The sequence below is a fragment of the Macrosteles quadrilineatus genome, unplaced genomic scaffold (assembly GCF_028750875.1).
Source record: "Macrosteles quadrilineatus isolate MER2022 unplaced genomic scaffold, UCM_ALF_1.0 Scaffold_5__1_contigs__length_97177068, whole genome shotgun sequence".
Classification (NCBI taxonomy): Eukaryota; Metazoa; Arthropoda; class Insecta; order Hemiptera; family Cicadellidae; genus Macrosteles; species Macrosteles quadrilineatus.
Window position 1 is genome coordinate 10,691,236 of NW_026542598.1, and position 27,958 is coordinate 10,719,193.

General features: G+C 33.0%; 1 protein-coding gene across 1 annotated transcript in view; it reads left to right on the forward strand.

Annotated features, from left to right (window-relative positions):
- The window catches only part of LOC128993983 (protein HBS1), a 53,206-nt gene that overhangs the window by 17,075 nt on the left and 8,173 nt on the right, over positions 1–27,958 (forward strand). Inside the window, exons 6-7 of the mRNA XM_054418144.1 lie at positions 24,834–24,959; positions 27,099–27,231. Of these exons, the coding sequence (XP_054274119.1) occupies positions 24,834–24,959; positions 27,099–27,231 (259 nt within the window). The remainder of the gene's footprint in view (positions 1–24,833; positions 24,960–27,098; positions 27,232–27,958) is intronic.

The following is a 27,958-nucleotide window of genomic DNA, read 5'->3' on the forward strand; positions in this document are numbered from 1 at the left end:
CATAAAATGTTAGTTTGTCTCTTAAATCTCTTAAAATTTTATGGCATCAAACTATTGAATATTATTCATAAGAATTCCGAATTAACCACAGTACTCAAATTGCCATTTGCGATAGACCTAGGGTACTCTTGCATTACTTGCTCTAGCTTTTATAATTAACATTATTTCTTCAATTTATGATAGGGCCAGGGGCCATCACATAAGGTTTAAAATCTTGTAAATGTTATGTTTTTTTTAAACTTTTATGGTTGATATAGGGGATAGAGTCTTACTGTTATTCAGTGCTCGATTTGGGGGGAATGCAGTGGAACGGAGTTCCGGTACCTCTCTTTCAGAAAGATAAAAATATTTGCATAAATAGTTACCTACATAAATAGATATTTCATTACATTTCATTTGACTTCAGTTAAAAAAGGTAGCCTTAAAAAAACTTGAAATGAATGATGAACGGTTTGCTGAATATAAGAAAGAATGGTATAAATATTAATAATTCTCCCAATGCACCGTAACAACGTGGTTACAACGAGGTTTTTAACAAAGAGTTTGCCGAAATCTTTAAAATTTGAATTCAGGGATTTGGTGGGTAATCAAGACTTGATTCCGGCTAATTCCGGGGATTACCACCGGATTTTGCGGGTAAAATGAGCAAATTGTGTTGGCAACGCTGGTCATCACTGCCACTATCGCCACACGAACTTGCGGCGGGCCGCAGAGGCAGGGTTAAGGAGCACCTACATGGAATTGTCTTCGTTCATTCTCATACGCGACTTCGGAGCGTACTCCTAGTTATTAAATGGATATGTGTAGCTGACTCATTACTTCAAACCTTTAGTAGGAGTAGTTGGTGTAGGCCTTACCAAAAGATCTCATCCTCCTATGATGGCAAACACCTGATTGACTACATCTATTAAGCTTATAAAGATCACAAACTTTTGAGAAAACCGTTTGCCGCACACCAATCATTCTCATACCTACCTGAATGAAAGGTCTTGACAAGAGACTTCCCCGAAATTTTTTTTTAGATAAAAAGTTGTTCGATAAACCCTCTAGAGAGTTGTATTAAATCACATTTTAAACCAACAAGCTGTTTGGCCCGTCCTACGTACGGGAATCGAGTAGCCCATTATAAAACTGTATATACAGTGTGTCTATTACTTATTCAAGCATAGTTTAAGCATTTCAAAATTTATAGTAAAAGCTTATTTTCTCAAAAAGTCGAGTATTAAAATAATTTTCATAAGCTTTCTTTTGAAGATTCGTGAGCTTCGATTCATATACAGCAATAGTTATAGAATCTTACTTATTTCCTATAATCAATGACAAAATCACAGAGTAAATAAACTAACCTCATAGTTCTATAGAATATTTTTTTTATTTAACCAGCTGTTAGTTATAACACATTATATTGCACTGAAACAAACTAAATATTTTAAAGACTGCTCAAAACAATAAATTAGAACATCTAGTATTTTACTATGTATATTTAAATAAACTCTCATCCTCTTACCGAATAAATGGTCAATGAACGTATCAATAATTATAGCATTACATATAGTATAAATAAGTCAATTCCACGTATGTCATTTAATTTTCATCCAATTGCTAAATTTGTGTCGAAAACGCTGAATGTTTACAGCTGTTACGTTAAGCTAATGGTATTATATCAAAAACCAAAGAGTAGAATGTTAGCGTCGGCTGCTAGACTTTTTAAAATTTAAAACTTAATTTCCAAAAAACTAAAACCCTAAACTAAAATTATGCCTTCGACATTCCCTAGTTCTCGAAATTATCTTTCTTTCAACACAAAAATCATGAAAATTCGTCAAGTGGTTGATTCAGAATCGTGAAATAAAAAAACCCTGTCACGTTTTAATATATATGATAATGAAAATGTGTCAGCTGTTACATTTTTTTTTGTTTTTAAATGTTTGCTTACTTCTTTCCTGAGTTAACCTCGTAATTGATTCTTATCATAGTTTTCCTACGTTTACATTTGGATCAAATTATTGGTTTTGATTTTGTCACACAGCCAATTAGAAAAAGAAAAAGAGATGTTTGTTAAGATAAACAGTACAATTGATTTGGGTCTCTATAATCATTGGTGAGTGTTTTTACAGTAGATTTTAAGAATCACATTCTCTGCGGCTTTCTCACCCCATTGCGAAGCACGAGTATAACAACTATAACAAAACCAATAAACCATATCAACTGTTTTGTAGAGTGGTTTGTTTTTGAGGTGAACAGAGTCTTGTCCCAAAAGCCGAGTGATCAAGCACAGGACTTCGATACATAACATGTCTGTCAAAAAATCAAAGTGTAAAATAAAATCATCGCCAACATTCTAACTCGTCATTAAGCTATTAACAAAATCCAATGTTATTTTTAACGTTTAGCATGTTTAAAAATTATTGTCTTCCACTTATATTGGAATGGTAATCATTTTTACATTAGACTGAAAGTAAAGTTTAGAATTAATTTGAAATTATCGCACCTTAATTGAAATACTGAGTTTGCTTTTGTTTTTTGCATGTTCCCTTGGGGCTGTTCTGTAACTTTTGTGCCGTTAAAAAGGTAAGAAAACATTCAACTCAATCTACTTACCAGTCAGTCAACAGCAGTTGTGGAAAATAAGATAAAGTTCATCCAACCTCAATTGTCTTAAAAAAGATACCACTAGAAGAATATTTCTGAAAAAGTTGTATCCAAACACTGCCATAGCTTTAGATTAAAGAACTGTTTACATAGTCTTGAGTTTGTGACAGTCACTCGATAGAATCAGCTATTGTATAGAACTGTCCAACTTGATACCAGAAATGGATTCATTTCCCGGTCCTAGACCAGAAAATGCCCTCAATTCTGACACAACCCGTGATAACTCACACCCTTTCAATATAAAATCCACGGGTGATATCGGAATCGAAGTGGCTTCAAAGTATCTTTGTAAGCGTTCAGAAACTCTCAGTCCGAGGGTTCCAACTAAGTCCGTCAACTATTCCAGTGATGATGATTCCGACACAGATTACTCAAGCATGTCTTTAGTTGCCCTGGCTGCCAAACATAAGAATAATACACTTCCACCTAAAACTGACTTTTCTTCGTCTTTGGGAATAAAACAATATGAATCTAGTGATTCTTCCTCTGAAACTGAAAGTTCATCCTTGATTGGTTTGATGAGGAAGAACAAAGTCAAAGACACTGATGAAGTTGATGGATGCTTGGACATCAAAATTGATGAAATAATCAGATCTCCTGATGTCAATGTAACCTTAAAAACTCAAGAGACCATTGATTTTGAAGGATTTAAAAATTTCAATGATGATACAGAACAGTTTGTGACAGTTAATCTCCTAGATGAGACGGATGATGAAGAGCCTATGTGTTTATTGCGTCGAGAATTGCTGCGTATACAAGAGCACACAAGTGGATCTGCCGATGATGTACGCCTGCCCAAACCCAAATTTAGGGAGCTTGAAAGAATTGCTTATTTTCACAGACACCACACTAAGAGTGAGTCTGACGGATTTAACTCTGCAAGCTCTATTTATGGCAATGTAACGAATAACAGTTCACCTATAAATGTTTCAACATCTTTAAGGAGCTTGGGAGGAGGCTTCTCTGAGATGGATTTTAAATTTTCACCAGGTGGTTCTATTCCCGGATCATTCAAATCTCTAGCCATTAACAGTTTGAATTCCAGTCAGAACTCAGTGAGGAATGACACAGCCTCGAGAAAGTTTGGTTCAAACACTGATATGTATGTAGGGTCGTGTAACGAGTACTTTGACTCAGATATGAGTCAAGGTTCAAGTTTTTTGGACCGTGACTTTGGGAAGACATTATATTATGGTGAGACAAGATTTGAAACAAGTCCGGCTGACAAAGGTATTAATTTGTTTGGTGCATTGAAGACATCTGTGAGCCCGAGAACAAGTGAAAGCCTAATGTCAGAAGATAATGTCGATGATGAAGATGAGAAGTTTGTCACATTGCTGGACAGACTGATGGTTGATGATGAAGTTATTGAAGAGGAAGATAAAAAGAAAAGTATCCACTTCGACAGTGAATCGGAGGAAAGCTGTATGATTGACATTTCTCACTTGTTAAAAGTTAGAATCAAGCTTAGGACAAAGATGAATTCTTCTTTCGGGAAAGTGATTTGTAGAAAGTGGAAATCACTGAGGATCGATCCCTATATTCGGACAGACAAGTATAAGAAAAGTATTGTTCCATTTGACTTCTTAGAACCTTCTCCTGACGATGTTGTTGCAAGTGCATTCAAAAGGAGGCCTGTGTGAATTGTTTTGAACAGAAATTTTTATAATTAGTGGTTTTATTTTATAAAATAATGACATACTGAGAAATGTTAAAAATTGTATGTATAAATATTCAACCATTTTTAAATTATTCATTTAAAAACATGAGATTGTTACTTGTCTTTGTAACGGATATATTCGATTTAAAATTTGTTCAAAGTTTTAAAACAGATTTAGATCCGGTATGGTGTTAGATAATATTTTACCCCAAAATTAGAGTTTAAAAATACTGTAAAAAAGACATGTTTATTCATTCCAGGAAATCAAAATTAATATTTTTGTAAAATATAACTGTTAATGCTTAAGTAAAAATTATAACTTAGTAGTATGCTTGAACCAATATAAATTTTGTTTAGAAACACATTTTTCATCCAGTGTTTATCATGGTGGTATCAGCTTTAGAAAACTATTAGCTTAAATAAGTTATATTTTTTGACATTTTTTATTCATTGGGTTCTTATCAAATTCCCCATATAAGGAATAAGTTGTTACCGTAGGTCTCATGGTGGTACCTGGGCTCAGGACTGGTTTCCTTTATTGTTTGTTGTTCCCAAATGCCAAAAACACCATCCGTTGAAATTTATATATGATTGTGTGTCTGTTAGCAAGATAACTTGAGTAAAAATTATCCGATTTCAATGAAATTTGGTACAAAAGTATAAGCCTATAGTTATTCAAACTGGTTCTCGAGCCAGCATGATGAGACTATGGAAATAAGGGTTTATAGGGTAAAAATTGGTTTTCCTCATTTTTGACCATTGATGCATAGAATTCCCAATTTTTCTCTATAAACCATTTTTTAGACCTTAAGTAAATAAATAATATAGTAACTGGAAGTGTTTTTGTACAAATATTGGATACGGGGTAAGCAAAATTTAAAAAAATTCCCATGTTATTGTTATGTAGAACAAGTAAACTGTTTTAATTGACTTGTTTATAGATATATTGATCAAACTTAGCAAACTTATTTATTTTATAATAGGCTAATAACATTTTACTAAAAACCGTTTATTACCCTCCCAGTAGCCAACCAAACCTAGTTCTTGTTAAACCTAATGGTATTTCATATAGGGATTACATCTGACATGTTTAAGGACTTTTTAAAGAGAAAATCTAAACTGGCAAATGAAAATGAAGCGGGAGTATTATATAAAATACTACAGGTTTTAGATAAAATTAGAAAAAATGGACTAGTGTAAAAATGAATGCAAAATGTTTAAAGTAGGTATTAATAAAATTTGGTTGCAAAAACAGTTAGTTATCTTCATCGTTCTGGTTTTTATTAACTTTGAAGGCTATTAAAGTAGCTTCAAATACTGCTGTGAAGCAATACAATTGGTTGAGAACTTACACACAAAACAGTTAAGATTTATTTCATCTATTGGACATAACTAACAAAATAAATTTCTAACCTACGAATATTTATGAGAGAATTACTCAACAAAAACGGCTATCAATTGTAACTGGTCTGGTGTGCAGCGCATGAGAAGTTCACTGTCAGTGGCAAAGTTCGATGGGAGAGGCTCGTCCTAAATAAAGTTTTGACAGCTCGGGTGAAAGTTGTTTAGATGTGTGGGTTCTTTTTGTGTCACGTGTTAAATACTTTTTAATACTTTTCTACTTTTCAATCATCAAGTACTAGTGTACTTGTTGCTCGAATTCAAGCTTTTTGAAGTATTACAGGGGTTATATTAAAACAAATAACAGTCATAATTTCCGATGACTTTAAAAGATTCGACTCAAAGATTATGGAAATACTAACGATGTACTTAACAGTTTGATATAATCAACACTTATTGTAAATATCTTATCATTTTTCAAAAGCTGATCTTGTTTTTTAGTGTTTTCTAAAAATGTTTCCCACTCATAGCCGCATTAGGTTGTCCATAATAATGATTTACAAATTCTAAAAAAAAACATTTTAATTTCTTTTTATTGGTGGTGTTCTATGACTGTCCTCCTTGTTTTCATAGTTTGCATATTGGTTCTTTCAATGATTTTTAAGATATGTAGCACAGTGTTAATTCAGTTTTCACTTCGACCAAGTCAGTAAATGTTTGTAGCACACGTTTCCTTAATCTATATAAATAAAATTGCAACTAAAATATTAACAGCAATTAAATTAACACGCTGACCATAATGTAAACAAATATGTTCTTCATAAGGATAACATGGAAACTTTAAAAGCCTCTGGGACAGAGCCCAAGGGACATTTTTCAAAAATGTAAAGTCAGTTTGCAAAACATTTTGGTATATAATATGTGGGGTTAAATCTTAAAACAAAGAAGCCTTATTGTTCACAAAGTTTCATGTAGCGTATTGTATCAACCAATCAATCAATCAATTAATAATATAGATAGATATTCTTACTTTATATCTATTCTTACCATACAAATGTCCACCAAATCTTTAGTAAAACATTGATTGTTGTTTGGATAAGGTGTGGCACAGTTTAAGAATACATTAAATGCCATGGTTAAATAGTCAATGAAATTTGAACGAAGCAGTGCAGCAGTTTTTTTTTTTATAAGTCTCAGGTTTTATACATTAATGTTATTTTGTAAGTATAGGCCTTCATGTTGGTATTTTTAGCTTATAACTTGGAGTAATTCTGTACTGTAACAATTGAAAATCATAATTTTATTGTTATAATTGAAAATTTGTGTTCATGAAAGTATTATTGTATATTAAGTAAATGGGATGCATAATAGTCGTAAATGTGTTGGTTTACATAGATTTATAGTGTAGAGTTATATTTTTGTACTCTGAATCCAGCCTTTATTTATGTTTGTAATTTTCCAATTTAAGTTTCAGCTCTGCTAGTCATTTATTGTAACTGAAACAATTACTAATTTGTGGTATAGTTCGGCCGCTTAGAAAACGACCTGCGCGCTAATGCTAAACCAATGCGGGAGGAGGTCACTTTCTAAGCGGCCGAACTATAGTTAGGCCTATAGATCTCAAATACTCACTTGGTTACAGTTAAACTCTAATCTATTTCTTATTCTTTTGCTTGGTATTATTTTAAGTTGTGACTTTAAAAATTAAATTAATGGTTTTTATCTGTTGTTTTGATTACCTTAGCATGTGTGTCAATACTGCAATAATAATTTGTGACAGTAATTTCACCATACATCAAACTTATTATACACGAGGTGTTAGCCCGTCCTACGTACGGGAATTCAGTAGGCAGTTAAAACCGTGTAGGCTACAATTCAGATCAGCTAGTTTACACACCCCATGTTGTTGTGGTGATGAGTTTTCAAGTAATTAGTTGCAATAAATTAGGGAAAAAGTTTGTTAATATTGATTTGGAGCGGAATAAGGAATTTCACTTCATGATACAGTATATCATTGTTCATTTATCTGTAACTATATTGGTACAAATATTCTACAAAATACGTGAAATGTCACTTAGTACCTTTTGTCAGTTTTGACATGAATTTAATCCTGAAACTACCATTACTAGGTTTACTATGCAAATTCTAATCAACCAAATGTAAATTCTTAATAATATAAAACTACAAAAGCAACTAAGTTTCTAAGTTTTTGGGGAATTTAAAAATATATGGAATACCTTATGATTTTAAGTAATGTAATGATTTTAAGTAATGTAAGTAAGTAGAAACTAAAAGTGGCACATTGGAAAAGCGAGTTTAGCTACAAGATGTAAGTTAAACCTCTGCTATGATCACAGCGAAATCAGAAAGATCTTCCAAGATCGCAGCAACATCCACGATCACCCACTGCAGTAGTGACTTTTTACTTTGCACTTTACACAACTGTCCTTGAAGCACCGTCAATGAGTGGAAACCTTTTTTGTAAGCTATTTGTGATGATGATTAAAAAATGTAAATTTCCCAGCACTAATACAACACTGATTCACAATATTTTCCCCGGTTATAAAAATTTAAGAACAATCGTTGCACTTGCGATTAATCAAACCGGTTAAGTAAGGCACAACGTTTTTAATCTCACTTGGTTTCGATGTGCTAACAAAACTTGATCGGAAATGGTTGCGGTATTTGTAAACAACTTTTAATGTAAACATATCGGTGACAGCTAGAAGTGAGAACTAATCCAAACAGCTGATCGTTATTTCATAAAATGTAATAGTAAACATTGTGAGAAAATTTGACAAAAATCAAACAAAATTGGGTTTTTGATGGTTTGTTATTTTGTTTTCAAAGAAGCGAGGCTATGTTTTTATAGCCAAAGACACTCTCATCAATCCAGTAAATAGAGAAAAATGATTAGAACCTTGATCGGTACACTAGTTTTCTAGGAGTAGGCCGTGTAAAATAACATTTTGGCGTCACAGACGGAATGACAGAATGGACAAACAGACAGACAGACAGAAATTGAGATAAGACTCGTTTCGGCTTTCTTAGACTACGAAATGTAAAAATAACCAAAAACTGCATGATTCTAAGCAATGTACAGACAAAACTGTAATTTTATTTATATAGATTTTGCCACTGCACTGTAAGTGATTTGTTAAAAGCACATGTTACGATTAATTTATTTACATTTTGGTAAAACTGTCTTGGCTTGCTTACCATAAGACCAAGGTTAAAAATATTAAAATTTCATAAAGTTGAAAAACTAATTTTCCCAGAACAGTGGCTAGCATGGTTATTTTAGCCTGAAACTAAGATATTCCAAACAGTTTAGAGTTTAGAGGAAATCATAGGAGCCGATTTTGAAATCATTGTGCACAAACGTTACTCGTATTATAGTATAGATAGTGTTAAGGGGGCAATAAATCAAATTAATAAATATGGAACTGAAAAGCAGTTTAATAAACTTTTGTAAATGTTTCCAAACCTTTTTACTCAGCTGAAACGTTTGTCATTAAATTCACATAGAGAACCAAAACCAAACCATATATTTTTCTTGGTAGCTTTCTTGAACAGTTCATTGAAAATGTTCTGGAACTTTTTTGAATTGTAGATTGTTTTTACTACTCCCTCAAGATACTTCCGATGATCATCAGTCATTTCCCCCTTACCTATAGCTTCATCAAATTGAGATAGATCAAAATCACTGTATTGTGTACTATCATCCCAGAAAAGATTACATTCAAACTTATCTATTGATTTTTTTACTATCTGAAACTTGAATGCTCTCATCTTAATTGTAATTTTAAGTTTTTTAGTAGAAAAAATGTCTCTACCAGCCCAATTATTGCAGCAAGAAACAAAATTAAATTTTCTTTCTTCTTTTGTTACAATGTAGAAGTCAAACACCAAAGCTACCATTTTTAATTCAATTTTTTTCAGGTAAAGCTTATTGTCTGAAATAGAAGAATACCACTCAGGATTAAAAAATCCAATTTCTGCAGTCCATTGTAAAACGCACCCACAAGTATAAGATTGTGTTTTGTCTGTGTCTAATAATTTGTATTCATTGAAACCCAAAGAACTTTTCTGATAGCTTCCAAAAACACTCCATATTCTTCCTGCAACCCCTTGAAGAACAGCTGTCTCATCATCATACTCTGCGGTCACCACTTGTAGAAACACAGTCAATGTTAACATTGGGAAAACTAACATGTCCATGTCTAGCTCGTCCTATGTTGAATAAAGATTTCATACATAAACACAATATTTCAGAGGACTATCCAACAGAAAACACTAATGTTAAATGAATGTTTTCTGCCTAACTGTGCCATATGTTTTTAATGCTACACATCTGTGTAAATATTACATCACTTAGTTGATGTTGACTCTACTTCGAAGTACAGTTACAATTTTTATGGATATTAATTTTTAGCGAATTTCCCTTGAGTGAAAATTTAAAAACTTACGTTTTCATGAAAAGCACTTTGCAAATTTTTTTCCCCTTTTTTCAAAACTTTTATTATTTTTTTTATTTCATTAACATATGAAGTTTCATAAAATGTCCATGGTAACGCAATATCTTTGGTAGTTTTTTTTAAAGAGCATCTTTAGTGGAAAAACACAAAATCCTGTCACGACCATAACGGACGTTTAAATGAATATTAAAAATGGTTAATATTATTTTTATAACTATGTTTTGCTATAAACTAATTTACTTTTATGGCCATTATACAATAAAAAGGTCACTGAGCTTTTGGTATAATTGGTCTTTCTAGAAAAAAACTCCAAAAATTAAAAAAAGCCAATAAAATCTTTTTAAGTTAGTATAACTCCGAAAAAACTTACCTGAGACCCGAAAAATCGTTATGTTGGAAATATCGTCTAAAATAACAAGTCGTCTTGTGTATCAAAAATTAAGTTAATTTAATAGTAAAACTGATAGAATGAAAAACTTAGATTTGTGTATACATCTTCCTTCATCAAAACATAACAAACAACTAAACTCTGTTACCGAGGAAACATCATATGTTCTTTTCTAACATAACTATTATCATAGACAAAAAGAATTAAATATAGACCGTCAGCTGTGCTGCGATTACCATAGGTTCTGGCGCACACCGCTGGGATCGCCACGGTAGTTACAGGGTACGCGCTACGTAAACTACAGCGGTGTGCGCCGGAACTTATGGTAACCATGATAACCGCAGCACGGCTGACAGTCTATATTTCATTCTTTTTGTCTATGCTATTATGGACATTATAATATGAATAAACTATATCTTTAACATACCCCCGTAATGTCCATAAAACATTTTAGAAAAGTAAGTTTTAGTTAAGTTAGTCACATGGGGAGAAGCACCACTGTCAACAAGCCAGTTGTCACATTCACTGAAAAATGACTTATCAATTAGGCCTACCTCTAGATTTGATCGAGTCATCATTGCAGCATTTTGTATCTCACGGGTACATTGATTTGATTTATGTCCTTTTGTATGACAAAACAAATTATACCTGTTCGACAGTTTTTAGACAGATGACCATTTTTGCCACATGAAAAACATTTTACTTTTTGGCATTTTTGGCTCCCATATATTTTGGCTGTTTAGAACTTGCTTTTATTTTGGAAACCATGGCTACTGCTACATCCATCTCATCTCTGTCCTTTAGACGCAACTCAAAGTTGAGACATTTCTTCTGTAGAATGTCCCATGTCTTCACCTCCCTTGGTGAGTCGTGCCAAGTCACATATATGTGATCATATTCCTTTGGTAGAGTTTGAAGGAGTCGAGCACACAAATCGCCTTCATTAATAGGCTTACCGTATATTGTTAATTGGTTTTGGATTTCGTCAAACTTTTCCAGATGACCATTCATTCCAAGGGTAGGTTCCCAAGAAATGTTATGGAACTTATTTCTCAATATGTCAATATTTTCAGTTGACTTGACATCATAAATGTGGACAAGTTTTTCCCACATCTCTTTTCCTGTAGAGCAATTGCTTACTCTAAGTAGATGATTCGTCTCAAGGGATAAAACAATATATTTTCTGGCTTTTGCATCATTTTTTCACCAATTTACCAATTTTTCGTCATAATTTGGTGTACCTGCTGTTGGTTTTCTGAATTCTCCACTAACAATTCCATAAACTCCTTCATATTCTAAGATTACCTTCATGACTATTTTCCATGTTGTGGAATTCTCAGTCCCTCTTAATTTTTCAATCTGTTTTTCATTACTCATCATTCACTATTCTATTTAACCCTCCGAGTGTCCATAGTTTAGGCCTTAATGTCCGCCTATTTTTGGCGCATTTGCAAGGTTTTATTAAAACGGATTTGAGAAGCTTAAAACAATGTTAATTCTACTGTTCTATATACCATTTTGTTTAGAAAATCATGGGCTTCAATATTATACATAAAACATAAGGAACATTTGTTTCAAAAAAATTTTTTAGGTAAAAAAAAATATATTTTGGAAAATTTTCAAAAAAAAAATAAGTTCGCGCTCAATAAAATTGTATAAATTATAGGCCTATAAATATTTGAAAATATCCACTTTGTTCTAAATTTTATGAGGATTACAAATATATAATAATATAAGGAAGTAGATTTGCAAATAAATAAGTTATGGGCAAAAAACAGATTTCAGTACATAGCGTTTAGCCAAGAATGCATAGCCTAACCATAGCTAGGAATCTGGCTGATAATTTACATCAATATCACTACCTACTTCTTCAGGATCATCAACCAGCCCTTCAAAATCACTTAAATCTTCTTATAATGCACCACGTATATCACTACTTTTGATTTTTAACACTAAAACAATGATAATTGTAATAAAACAATTAAATATAATATTAATATTAAATATAATTAATATAATATTAATATAACAATTAAAGTCATCGGTCCGAGGGTAACCTAGCTGTTTACAAATACGCACATCAGCTGTCTGCTACAATTACGATCGGCTCGGAGAACATAAAGCGCTTAGAGACAGACCTCTGGAGAAAGCTTAGAATATAATGAAAAGAACGATACCTAACTCGATCCAGTTCAATCCGATTCAGTCAGTCATAGAGCCTTTGCCGTAAACGATGTTCGTGCGTCGAAAAATCGATGCGTGACACTACACAAAGTGTGTCGTGCGTCGATTTTTCGACGAGTGACGCTCGGAGGGTTAACTTCTTCTCAATTAATTTAACCATGCTCTGCTACCATGTTGGAAATATCGTCTAAAATAACAAGTCATCTTGTGGATCAAAAATTAAGTTAATTTAATAGTAAAACTGATAGAATGAAAAACTTAGATTTGTGTATACATCTTACTTCATCAAAATATAACAAACAACTAAACTCTGTTACCAAGGAAACATCATATGTTCTTTTCTAACATAACTATTATGGACATTATAATATGAATAAACTATATCTTTAACATATTTGTATAGAGGTGTGCTTCTTTTGTGTATAAAACATTGAAATATGACGGTATTTTAATTTTTGAAATTTTTATGATAGAAATCATAAACGTGATGGTCAGGGACAAGCGGTACGGTCGTGAATTGTCTGGAATAATCTAAATCTTTCTAAACAATCCTTCAATTATACTGTTAGTTATAATAAAAATATGTGTTTCAATTGAACTAAACTGTTCAATTTACAATTATATTAAAGTTATTGTCACGACTAAACACACTATAATCCATAAGGCTGGATTGGTCGTGAAAAAAACCTGCGATGGTCGTGAAACTTTGGTCGTGAAATTACGTGTTATTTGGCTCTGTTCTGGCGGTAGCCCTGCACCTCATGTTCGAGGATACAAAGTGGACTTCTAGGTTAATGTGTAGCGATTGAAATATCATATTAACAAAAATTAACACCACGTCTACTTCATCAAATGACTACGTACGGTCATGGACACTCCAAAATTACAAAAAACACAAACTTACCTTTATTAATCAAGTAACTACTTCTTTCAACACAAAACGACCGGAACAACAAACTTGACATACACCCCGAACTAGTCTCTAAAACGAACTGACGCAATCGACGCCAGGCTTGCCACTGTCGTGCTCCAAAGTTGAAAATTTGTCCCAAATGGTCGTGACGCCAAATCAAGAGACAGACTTATTTTGTCATGGTAGTCAGTTTGCAATGTCATTAAAATTATAATATGCTCCTTTTTTGTAAGTTTAATAACTATTGATGACATAAAAATATGGCTTTATATATTTCGGCATGAATAATTAGTCTAAAAACAGCGTGAAAGTTGGGAAATGTACCGTAGGGACACGTCATGGTCGTGAATTTTGAGACTTAAAAAATACCAAGAACCGATTTAAAACCAAATAAATGTGTGTAACATGTTGCCCGTCCCAAAAAATATTAAAACACATAATAATAAACTACAAATCCAGTATCTACAAAGTAAAAGGCGAGGGACATGAAAACGTACGTTTTTAAATTTTCATTTAGTTATATGTTGTCATCTGCACATTAGCCTCAAATATGTCACATTCCTTGATTAACTGTTTGCCATTGTTTTAAACCATTGCCCTATGGTTGGTCTGGTTAGGTCCATATTAACAGGGTCCGGAATATATGAGATAGCCTAAGAAAAGATAATTTATTTTCCAAAAGATTATAGAAGTACTGTACAACATAATAATAGTATCTAAATAACAATAAAATAATGGAAAAAAATCCTCACAATGACTTTGTTGCCGCTCACTACTTGGCACAAAAACAATTGAGGTAGAAAAATTAATTAACCCTAATGTAAATTAATAATAGTCAAAGTTTTTATATCCGTGATGCACATTTTCTGCCACACTACTTCGGTTTTAACAAACTTTCCACGCAAGGATTTAGTCAAAAAACAGCAGTTTGTCGCCAGCTTGATCAAATGTGGTTTCATTACGTACTACTGTACTGTAATAAGTTTTTACTGGACACCAGCTGATTATTATTATTGGTAATGAATGGTTATAAACTAAAACATGACATCTCTCAGAGGTTATGAGTAGTGACGTTTGTCCTTTAGTCGGTGCGAATAAATAACAGATTTTTAAAGTTTTTTTCTTGTTGGGCTATTTAAGTATGGCGAAAAAAAAAATTACGCAAGTCATCTTAAATGTGTTTACCGGACTCGTATGGTAATCCCATACCACCACCACTTGTCCAGTAAACATCTATTTTCTGGACTAGTAACGTAATACAGGGTGTCCACATTCTGGAAAGTCAGGGATAGTCATGGAAAAAAATTCTGGTCATTGAAAGTCATGGAAATCCCCAATGATGGATGGATTCCAGGGGACCTTTCAATGCTCTAGTCGGTCGTAACCCCAACCATTGTAGCATTTTCCAAATTTGTCACAAATGTATGACAATTTCAATTTATACAGTTGTCTTAGTTTATGGGTTTTGAGGTTGTATTAGTTGATTTTTGTACCTATTGTACTCCATTGTTATCTGTTATTACATATTTCAATATTTTCTGTGAAATAACTTGTCTAGGCAGTATTATTCCTGTGTATACGGTATATTATAATTTTTGAGTTAAGTTCGTGATTCATGGAAATCAATGGTTAATGGTCATGGATAGTCATGGAAAGTCAGGGAAATTAAAGACAAAATTCCTGTGGACACCCTGTAATACTATTTCCTACAGAATGGGTAATTGTGCATTCAGGTAATTGTGCAACATTCACCATGCAGTTTCACAATTTAACAAATCCAAACCCAAATGAAATTGTTTTTGACCTATCAAAACCTAAATGAAATTTTTACAAAAATTAAAAAATATAAGTCCGAATGAATGTTCACAAACATAATGAATCAAAATATAAACAATAATTAGTTTTTCAAACACTCAACAAGAAGTTATAGTTTCTAAACGTCATGGTATTTTAGTTGAGGTCAATACTTCAGTATGATAAATATTTTTTGGGCATCACTCACCTTAATTAAATCAGGAGAAGACAGTCCTTGTCATATCACACAGTTCATTGCACATACACACTGATAAAAATACAAAAATAAAACTAAAACTAAATATAAAATCACAGACTGAAGATTTCAACTCCGAAGTTTCGCCGCACCAATAAAAACATGCGGCATTTTCAAGGTTATTTTGTCTTCTCACGTAAACGTTGTGAGTGCCTAGCCACGACTCATAAACAGGTTAGTCTGTGATTTTATATTTAGTTTTATTTTTATTTTTATCAGTGTGTATGTGCAATGAACTGTGATATGACAAGGACTGTGTTCTCCTGATTTCAATAAGGTGAGTGATGCCCAAAAATATTTATCAAACTGAAGAAGTTATAGGTTCGAAGTGGCGACATCGCCACGTCGCCTAGCGGATTTAGTTTGCTACAGCGGCAGACGCTCGGCCTTAAGTTCAAAGCGTTGAACGACAAATTCATCACCTGTTTCAATTTCACCATCTGTTTGATTTAGTAATGTTGCCAACTTCTTTTCAAGCCTACATGTATTATTTGTCTAATACATCTATATATCTAATTCCGTAAGCCCAAAATTTTACAATGAAATTGTGAGCGAACCGGAGGGCGTAGAAAGCTGGGAGGGGTCTCATTTTAAAGGTCTGGGCATGAAATTTTGGGGAAAATTATTCATTTTTCTTAATTATGCACCAAAAGGTTGTGACAGAATAAAATAATTCACATTTAAATAACATGGGAATCTAGGTCATGTTTGCTTTGTTTACATTAAAACATGTGGTTTAACTTTATTTAAAGCATATGGTAATATGTAATATGCACTGTAATATGTATACTAACCCGAGAGGTTGAACCTACCAATTGACTATATTAATTTAATTGCACGATCTGGAATGCCACCACACAAATTAGTTTTAAAAGTTGGTTCAATAGTGATGCTCATTAGAAATATGAAGCTAGGGTCTGGATTAGTTAATGGAGTACGATTGGTTGTGTTAGGTATTACTGGAAAAAGTGTAAAGTTAGTAGTAATTACTGGAGTAGGCAAAGGAAACGTATTTTCCATGCCAAAAATAATACTAATATCCACAGATCCTAATATGCTGTTTAAGTTTACAAGGAAAATTTTCACAAAAATTGGCATTTATTTGAAAAATTTATCTCCATGTATTTTATCTAAGTGAATTTGTCTATATTCAAAGAAATGTATATAAATTTAATTAATAGTCATGAAGATTATCATTGAAAATTATCCTTAGTTGTATTATGATTAGAAAGTTTATACTATAAACACACCGCATGAAAAATCCTTTGTAATTTTTATTTTTAACAGAGCAGACCTCAAAATGCATTATGCAGGTATGTAATAACTATTATACATATTATAATATACAATAATGTTAAACGATAATCAAGTCAGGGTAACCCATGGGACTAATAATTTGTACAAAATAATTACTAGAATATATATATAGGGGCTACTGCCCCTACAAGCCACTAGTTCATACTATTTTCTGTTGTTTGGTTGAAATACCGATTTGTGGGAAAGTAAAATGTGTGTGAGAAAGTGAAATGAGTGTGGGAAAGTAAGTAGATGGAGGAATCAGCTACTTTGTGTGATATAATTGGTGCAAGAAGGCCCAATTTGTCAGGTAGCTGGGGGAATAGGAATTGAGCCCAAGGTTTAATAAAATCCAAGTGAAAGTTTTAAAGAATTGTTAAAAACTTCATATTAATATTGTTATTAGGGAATTTCCTTATATGGAGGATGGTATTTGGGTCGCCGAAATTCTCACCCCCATGAAAAAAAACACGTACACCATTTTAATGTCACAGGTCCCGGTAGTTTTCTCGGCCGCGATTTTTTAGGTCAGATAAATTATTTAATTATTTCATTCAACTTACATTTCCGGTGTTCTTAACAGTTGTAATAAATCAAAATCCCAAAAAACCTGACACTGGTATTTAACCCCAGGAAATCTACCCCTAGTAGTCAAATCAGAAATGTCCGACCCCGGTATTCTACCCCCGTGGTCACATTAGACAAGTCCGACACCGGAATTCTACCCCAGGAAATCTACCCCTCGTAGTCGGTTACTCTACGTATCGGCCAAGATTCATTGTTGTAGTTGGTTTTATTGTAACCTAACCTAATACTGGATATTAGAAGGTAATAATTTAATCAAAGAGCCGTTGATTTAACCAATTAATAAAATCAACTACAACAATGAACCTTGGCCGATACAGCGTAGCTGACCACGGGGGGTGGATTTCCATGGATAGAATTCCGTTGTCGGACTTGTCTCATTTGACCATGGGGGGTAGAATTCCTAGATCAGACATTTCTGATTTTACCACTGGGGTAGATTTCTGGGGGTAAAATTCCGTGGCATGGCAAATCACTTTATAAGCAAACAATGACATGTCGATTATTTAATAATATATTGGGGGTGAATTTCCAGTTGAGGGGCTGTTTCCGGCCCCTCGTGACGTCAAAATGACGTTACATTTTTTCATGGACGTAAATTTCCGTGGGTGGAATTCCGCTACCCCTGACATTTTTTACTAACTAAGTTCACAGTTCTTAAAACAATATTATATTGTAGATTGTCACCAGAGAAAGAATCAATGTAAAAAGTTATAAAAAAAATACTAAATTTCATTAATATAAAAACTGCAACCACAAAGCTCTTCACTAAGAATTATTATATGATTTTTAGCGAATTTCCCTATAGGGAAGTAGCTATTAGCGAATTTCCCTATAGGGAAGTAGCTATTACCGTAGGTGGCACAGTAAGACCTAGACCCGGGACCGATTTACTTTTTCATTTTGATGTCCCCAGAGGCCAAAAACACCATTCGTTCAAATTTTTATATATGTATATATATATATATATATATATATATATAGACTTATATATATATATATACGTCCGTGAACGCGATAACTTGAGTAATTTTTGTCCGATTTTGATGAAATTTGGTTTAAAGGTGTAAAGCGGGATAAACTTGAATGAGTTCGCGAACCAGCACGATCGGACCATGGGAACGGGGCTTTACGGGGGGTTTTATGGGGTAAAAATTGGTTTTTCTCCCTTTTGACCCTCAAAACACAAAATTTCCCGATTTCTCTTTAGACCTTTTTAAAGAGCTTAAAAAAACAAATAATTTAGTATATAAAAGTATTTTTGTTCGATTATTAGTAACGGAGAAAATTAAAAAAATTGTAAATTTAAAATTCCCATGTTATTCTTATGGAGAATATTGTCAAATGTTGTAGTTTGCTTGTTTATGGATATATTTTGATCAAACTTGGCAAATTTATTTATTTTGTACTAAGCTATCAATATTTTACTCAAAAACACACTTTATTAGTTTCCTTGTAGCAGCAAACCTAGGTACTCGTTAAACCTAATGTTATTAAAATATATTTATCTGAAAATCAATTCAGACAAATGGAAATTCGCTTAGTCGGCAGGTTTGCTGCGGCGGGGGTATTACTAAAATTAAAGTGTTTGAACTACTACACTTAAGCAGTTTTTTAAAACGTTTTTATTAGGTCGCTTTCTTGTCCGCTACAAATTTTGCAACTGATTTTATACTAACTTCCCGATGAGCTAGGGACTTGAAACTTGAAACATATCTCACAAATGGAAGACAATGCAATATTATACAATTTAATTTTCATATTTCCCTTGGGCTACGCCCCATGGGCTTGTTTTTATTAAATCAATTTCTTGCAAATTTTGATACTTCCCGATGAGCTAGAGAGTTGAAATTTGAAACATAGCTCACAAATGGATGACATTGCAATATTAATATTATATCATTTAATTTTCATATTTCCTTTCGGGCTACGCCCCATGGGCTTGTTTTTATTAGCTCGCTTTCCTACAAATTTTGATATCAATTTTAAACGATGTAACCGATAAGCTAGAGCCTTGAAATTTGAAACATAGCTCACAAATGCATGACAATGCGATATTATATCATTTAATTATTTTCATATTTCCCTTGGGCTACGCCCCATGGGCTTCCAAATTTTTCATGTTTACATTTTGAAAGGATGTAAATATATCAACTAATTTATGTCAGCTGTAAATACTTAAATTTGACAGTTCAAAAAGCAGAGGTTAAGAGGTACAGGTTCTGATCCCAAGAGGGGTCTGACTTAGGGGAGGTACGATTGAGGCATTAGTTCAAAATTCCTCCGTGAACAGCGCTGTAGTAGAGAGCACTTTGGCAATGAAGGTTTACTAATCGCAAAAATAGTTCTGTTCATAAAATAAAATTATAAATGTTTCAAATTCAATTTTATTATTTTTTAATTATAAAATTAAACTATCATAACCTAACCGAACTAACCAAACTTGCTGATAATGAAATAATATAACGAAAGTTTAGTAATAGAAAAAAAATAATAATTCTGTTTATTAATTTAATAAAACTAGAAATTGCTCAATTAAAATTTTTTAATGACTTAATAATAAAATTAAAATGTCATAACCGAACCAAACCAACCAAACTTGCTGATAATGAAAAAATCTTGGACAAAAAGTTAATGCTATCAGCAGGATTCGAACCCGGGACCTTCAGCGTATCAGACCGGCACGCTAACCACTAGTCCACCGAGGCCGATGGCTACAGATCGTATTGTTACGGTAATGGCGTTCCCTCAGCTAATAAGAAGCCCACAGCTGTCATCGTAGCCTCTTCTATACCTCCCCTGAGTAAATACCTCCCAAGAGATTCTTTATACAAACAAACATTTCAAAATAAAGATAAACAATCTGATTGCAGATATAAAGGAGTTTGTTAATAATGTCATTTGTTATTTATTTAGTATTCTATAAAGTAAACAATAAATCAAATAGATTGATATATTTATAGTTAGTAGGTAGGCCATACATGCAATCTAATACATAATTATATGCAAAGAAACTCAAATAAACCTCAGATTTCCCACATGCCTCTGTCTTAATCTGATATAGACGCTTGAAATAGATTTAACATGCACACACATTAAAACTAAAAAGTATAAAATAATTTATAAATAAAAAACTTTTTCAAACAAAGGTTTTTAAACGCCCTAAAAAGTAGAAAATAATTTACAAATAATTTATAAATATGTTGAGAGAGTATAAATACTTGTACGATTTAAAACAAAAAACGTGGGGCGCATGCAATAGATAGTTTACAATTACCTTCACCTACTGAACTAATGTATTATTATCAATTAATTGCATGCACCCAACGTTTTTCGTTTTAAATCGTACAAGTATTTATACTCTCTCAACATATTTATAAATTATTTGTAAATTATTTTCTACTTTTTAGGGCGTTTAAAAACCTTTTGTTTGAAAACGTTTTTTATTTATAATTTTTTTTTTTAAATCTCGTCAAACATATGGTGTAATTCTTGGAAGATCTATGCCATTGAAGTTGCACCATGAAGGTATACAGATTTATGGGGAAATTTATCAGAAGTTGACTCACTTGATAGCAAACACCAGTTAGATGTTTATATACAGTACTGCGTACTAGTAATGAAAGACAATATGTGCATGACCTTACTTCACTCCAGATTTCTTAATATATTTCTTAGTAAGTACAAAAAGTGATGAAAGTAAAATATTTTGTGGCTAAAGTTAGTATCTTTTGACAACTTAAGTATTATCATTGACAATGTTATTATACAGAAATAGTTTTTATAATTGCAAAGTAGGTAAGAAATCATAAAAAATTTGACAGTTTACAGAATTAACATATTTTTTGTGGCTTTGACAAAAGACATGGAGAGAACCAATTAATTGTCTTGTGAAATCTGTCAAAAAGTCTTTATAAAGAAATAATATTGCACTAGCTGTACCCACGGGCTTTGCTCCGTTTAACTTCATAAGTGAGCTCGTTCGCATGGCTCAATCACGTCCTGGTTGGAGCTCGTTCGCTGCGCTCACTTGCCTTCAGGTTAGCTCGTTCGCTACGCTAACTCGCCTCCAAGTTGAAGTTCGTTCGCTACGCTCACTCACCTTTTGGTTGCAAATTAGCTGTTGTCATAAATGTAAAAGAAATAATAGTGCTGCACCCTGTTGGTAATCCTTGTAACTTTAATGCTATTGAACATCATAGAACAGAACCAACATGTTTAATTGAAACAGCTGTTAAAATTCATTAATTCCATTTAAATATGAGAACTCATAAGGTTAACATGGGAAACTCCAGAGCCACTGGGGCGTAGCCCGAGAGTCCGATCAGAATAAAAACAGCTTAGTTTTTCTATTTAATGCCTAAAGAATCGGTGTACCAAATTTCAGCCTCCTAGGTAAATGGGAAGTGGGAGAATTAGTGATGAGTGTGTCAGTGGGTCAGTGAGTCAGTGAGGGCTTTGCCTTTTATGTATATAGATACAAATGTATCATTGTTTTTAAACAAGTTTAAACAAACCTTTATTATGGGTTAATCATTAGGATGAGTTTGTGTGATGATTGTTAAGATGTGAGTATTAAACCATAATTAAACATTGTTTTCCTACAGTAACCCGACAAAGTTGGCTTCCTTGTACTGTTTATAGTACAGAAAGCTGCTAATTGCTGCATATTTATACTTTGCCGTACGGTTTATACTTTGCCGCACATCAGGATTCCAACGTACGACTGTAGGAAAAATATAATGTGTAACACTAGTGCAAAAGGCCTTTGCTGCACTCGAGATCATTCCGTAAACATTGCTCTCATGTGCAGCAAAGTGCCACTTTGCCCACTAGTTACACAAATAACTATTCCTTAGAAATGTATCATCTTTTTATTTTGGATCAGCTGTTGGTTATTTTAAGATACATTAATGCAGCCTGTAATGCTTGAGTGTGTTGATTTTTATGTTTTCCTGATACCATGGATAAAACATACTCCGTTAGTAGATTTCTCATCCTTATGGATCAGCTGAAGACAGCTTTATTGTTAGTTCCGTCCAGTGCACTGTAGAGGCCGTGTTTTTTACAATTTGTGTTTCTCTTTATTTCAGAGAGATTTATTGGACATTGGTTTAACCGGAATACACTCGGTGGAAATGACATCTCTAACCGGACAATTTTTTTAGCACATCGGTTGAACCGGCTGGAAGTGGGTGGTAATGAAACGACCATTCTCGTGTGAAAGATTTGAGACCAGTGATCAAGTGTCTAAATACAATGCTTTCCTAAATTTTAAGTCAAATACGCATTTAAACAATTTGCATTTACGAGTTTTTGGGGACGTCGGTTTAATCCGATAAACAATAATCCGGACTGTCCTCGGTCCCGAGGAGTCCGGATAAGAGGAAGTCTACTGTAGTACTGATGTAGACATCCTATCTAATGCTCTCGCTGTCCGGTTAAACACGTACAACTGTGCTGATGTTTCCTTTATACTACATGGTTTTTGACTGTATTGGCGAGGTAAATGTGTTTGCAATTCCTAGTTTGCCAACAAGCAATGATCCGTTGGTTTTATGGCAGTTTTGACGTTGTAAAATCCAAGGTGTAGTCTTCAATGGACCATCCAATAAACCAAAGGCGAGAAGAAAATGGATTGTTTCAAGATTAATAAATCTCGCCAGACATTCTTTTTACAATCCTAGCTATGTAAGAATTCAAAATTTTAGAACTTATTTGGATTTGATTAGGTTGATTAATACTTCGGTGACTACATTGAACATAGCAATATCAAAATATGATGAAAGACACTGAAAATGATGAAATGGTACACACAACAATCACTATACACATAAACAGTGTCCTATTTAGAAGGGCTGGTGGCAAATGTTAGTCTTATTAGATTAAAAACCGCTTCAAGCTCTAATATAACTACATGCATCTCTGACAAACGCCCAAGCGGCAATAACCATCCGGTTAAGTGGCAGAGGATGGCTGCAAGATGGCACAGTTCTCTGCTGTCGCCGGAACTGTGTAATGTGAAAGTTCTCATGATCTTAATAACAGTAAAAGAATTTACTATTTATACTGGCTATTTTTTATAGGGTGAAATAGACTATCTGTTGCAAATTTTTATTCAAATAGAACATAGTTGAATGAACCACTTACAGCTGCAAAATTCAATTTCCTTAGCGCTTTCTGTTTATACTATGATATTTTGATGTGACCTAAAAGATGCTATATTTTATGATAAAAGTACCGGGGGAACGAACCTTGCTCGGTTTGATAAGACACATTTTATCATTTACAAAAATGGTTTTATTACAAACCAAAAACAATTAATCGCTGAAATATTATCAACTGTCTTATGTGTGTCTAGTTACACCAGTTTCCTAGATCATAGCATTTTAGATCATTTACAGTACCGTGACTTGAGTAATAACATTTTGTTTTAAGATTAACCACTGACATACCGGTAACTGTACACTTATATAAACTGAAAGCTCATAGTTTTTTGACGTTTTTAATTTATAATAGGCAGCAATAATAAAATGCTATGGAATAGTGCGTTTAAGGCTACCTGTAGGCTACGGGGATTAGAGGCCATCCCCAACGCATAGCAGATCAAACTGGATGATTCAAGCGACCTCATTTTCTAACTACCAGATTTCTGGATCAGTTTAGATGTTGAGGAACTACTCTTTGACCGCGGAGCAGTTCGGACACACGTCGTTTGCATTGATGCCACGTCAACGGTTCATATCGTGAATATAAAAAAATCCGCAGACATGGTGACTTCAGAGGTTTGAGGAATTGCAGTTCGCTGAAGTTCATCCAAACGTCAAGCAGCGATTCGTCGACACTCCTGCTCAAGATGATCGGCCTGTTGTTCATTATTTTACAAAAAACACATACAATAACACAACACATTTTCTAGTTTCAATTCAACTCAAATTATCTTTATTCACCAAGTACATGAATAGTAGTATACATGAATAATGTAACATTTCTTAAATGAAGTTATAATAAAATATACATGCTTAAGTCGGGTTTACACGATGCCAGTAGGCGAGACAATTGTCTTAGCCAATTGTCATTACGTGGTTGTGGAATTGTCGTAGGCCAGGCAAGTTGAACGAGAACCTGTTCACACGTGGCCAACATTTTAGAGTGAACTAGGGTACTACTGCCAAAACACAAGACTTTTTTTAAGATGAGTACTTTAACCTCTCAGCTGTTATCATCCTAAGACACACTATGTGTGTGATAAATGAAGTTTGCTGACAGCTCCACATGTTTTGTAGAAGACAATGCTGCTGCTCCACCTCCGGTCGCTACAACTGACACTACCCCCACCATCAGTGTGGTGGCTCCCTCCAAACCTGTCTCCGTAGTCAAGGGCTTCCAGATCAACAAGACTGATGATACAGGTACTAAACTAGTTGAACACATCCGATGTTTAGTAGAATAAGAATTTGAAAAAATTATTCATGCCCTCTTAAACTACTTGACAACAAAGTATAAAACGATCAGAATCAGAATCCATTTATTTTCATTTTTCAACATTACATTGCTATAGACAACGTCAAAGAACATAGAAATACAGTAATATGCAGTATAAAAAGAAATAGTAAAATGTACTTGTCAGACTAACAGATATAACAGAATAGAACATAACAAAGAAATAACATTCAGCAACAAATTAATATAAACTATGAAAATTAACAATAAATTAACTACAACTACTCACCAAAGCATCGCTGAATTAAAGCTCATAACAGATTAAATTAAAATTTATATGCAAAAAATTCATCAACAGAATAAAAAGCTTTACCTACTTATAAACCAGCTTTACAGTTTGATTTAAATTGTTGAATTTCGAGGATTCTGATCTCTTGTGGCAATTTATTAAAACACTTAATTTGTTGATATTTGTGGATGACTATTGTTTTCCGCAATCTAGAATAGGGTGGGACAATATCTTGTGCTCTTCTGGTGTTATAATCATGGACCTTGTCAAAAGATATAAAGTCACTCTGATTTTCCTTTACATGTACAAGATTTTGAAATTTAAAAAAGCAAGGGACAGCCATTATATTGTAGTTAATAAAGCATTGCTTACAGTCATCTTGATAAGGTAAATTGGCCAAAATCCTTACTGCTTTTCTTTGCCAAGCAAAAACATGGATAGCAGCACCACTACTACTTTTATCAGTTATAAAAGATAAGTCTGAGACTCCAATCTGCCATCTTGATCAGTAGCAAATCAGGCTCAAAAAAAGCTCAAAAAATGAATTTGAAAACTTCAAAAAATTAACAGGGGTCCCATAAGGCCATGATGATGACAAAATAAATAAATAAATAAATAAATAAATAAAATAAAAATAACAACAAAATATAAACAGAAAATCAAAAAAAATTTCAATCACATGTTTTATTTACAGTGTGGGTTTACATTTACACTGTACATTACATAGTGTAAGAAACGACCATGTGGCCCTAACTTGGCCTGAAAAATAAAGAAGAATTTTTTATTTCATTTCATTTTTTCATCTAATCATGAAATAATTTTAATTTGTTATAATTAATTCAACAAGTTATTATAATGATTGAAAAGAGTGAAATTTAAAATCATTGATACTATCATACCTTTTTAGTTTCTCTATTTTAGAAAACAAAAATCAACGACAATTTAGTTATATTCTTTAGTTTAATTTAAGCATAGGTTTAGCAAAACACAATAACTTAATTTACCTAAATATACATATAATAAAACAATGTGATGTGCAAGATATGTTAAGTTAATCTAACACATGTGAAGCAGTTAGAATTTATTTAAAGTAGCCTCCAAATTCATACTAAACATCTATACATTGTAATTTTCATACTGTTTCCATGAAAACATACCAATAACATTATTTTCACTTAAGATTATTAACTTAAGACGCTTTAAAAAATCCAAAGCAGAGCCGGAGTTGATACAGCAACGGTTATAAATTTGTTTTTCTATAATCATTGACATAGTTTTAGAATAAATAATCCATGATAAAAGGTTAGATTAAAATAAACCTACCTCATATTTATGGAAAATATTATATTTAATTTCTTTGTATCAGCTGTCTGAAACTGTGAAATATGCAGTTTAGCAGTTCTTCTTGTTTATATTAAATGTCAAAGCAAATGTAAACAAACATTGTTAGTGTTCTCATCACAGCCATGGAGACCAATCAATATTTACTTTTAAAATGTTCAACTCAGAACTTTTAAAGCCAAAGGGGCAAAGCCTACGGTCAGTATCGAAATGTGAATAGTCCTATAATGGTCCTTGGTATGGTAGTTATATTTTTGTAAAATTTAAGCCCAGTTGGTTCAGTAGTTTTTGCACCTATTAGTAATACACATACAGACAGACACCATTAGATTTTTATATAATAGTATAGAAGTATAGATAAATAAATGAAAAGCAATGAATAATCTTTTTTGTTTGAAAAAGGAAGAGAAGGAATGCAATGCAACCGTGATATTTTGTATACATAAAAAATCATATAGTACATCGTGAAACTGTACAGGTGAGAGTGGATTGAAACCTAGCGATGGAACGCCAAGATCTCAGTCACCGTGTGAGAAAACCCCAGGCACAAGTCCTGAGGTGCAGAGGAAGATAAAGAGCAACATAGACACAGACAATAAAACTCCATCTAGGTGAGAGAACAGTTCTCACTGGTACAATGAAGTTGCCTACTGCTCATATGAAATTTACCTTTAATCCATAGAGCTTGTTGTTCTATTGAGCAAAATAATAGAAATTTAACAATTCAAGCTAATCCATAGATTAACATAGATAACATAGATAGCATAGATTTGTTGTTCTATAGAGCAAAATAATAGAAATTTAACAATTCAAGCTAATCCATAGATTAACATAGATAACATAGATAGCATAGATTTGTTGTTCTATAGAGCAAAATAATAGAAATTTAACAATTCAAGCTAATCCATAGATTAACATAGATAACATAGATAGCATAGATTTGTTGTTCTATAGAGCAAAATAATAGAAATTTAACAATTCAAGCTATTGCTCTCTCTATAATATTACCATGAAGTATCCGTTTTTAAAATAAAATAACATTGCAATTATTAACTTGGTTTATTTTTTATTATTATTTTTTATTATTATTTATTTATTATTTATTTATTACTAGCAGAGTACCCGTCCTTCGTACGGGGTTGGCATATAAGTATCAAATGCTTATAGCAGTTATGAGTGAGGACATGGTTTAAGAAATTTCGGTTCTTTTTGACGAAGTTCGTTCGCTACGCTCACTCACCTTTAGGTTGGAGCTCGTTCGCTGCGCTCACTTTCCTTCAGGTTAGCTCGTTCGCTACGCTCACTTGCCTTCAGGTTAGCTCGTTCGCTACGCTCACT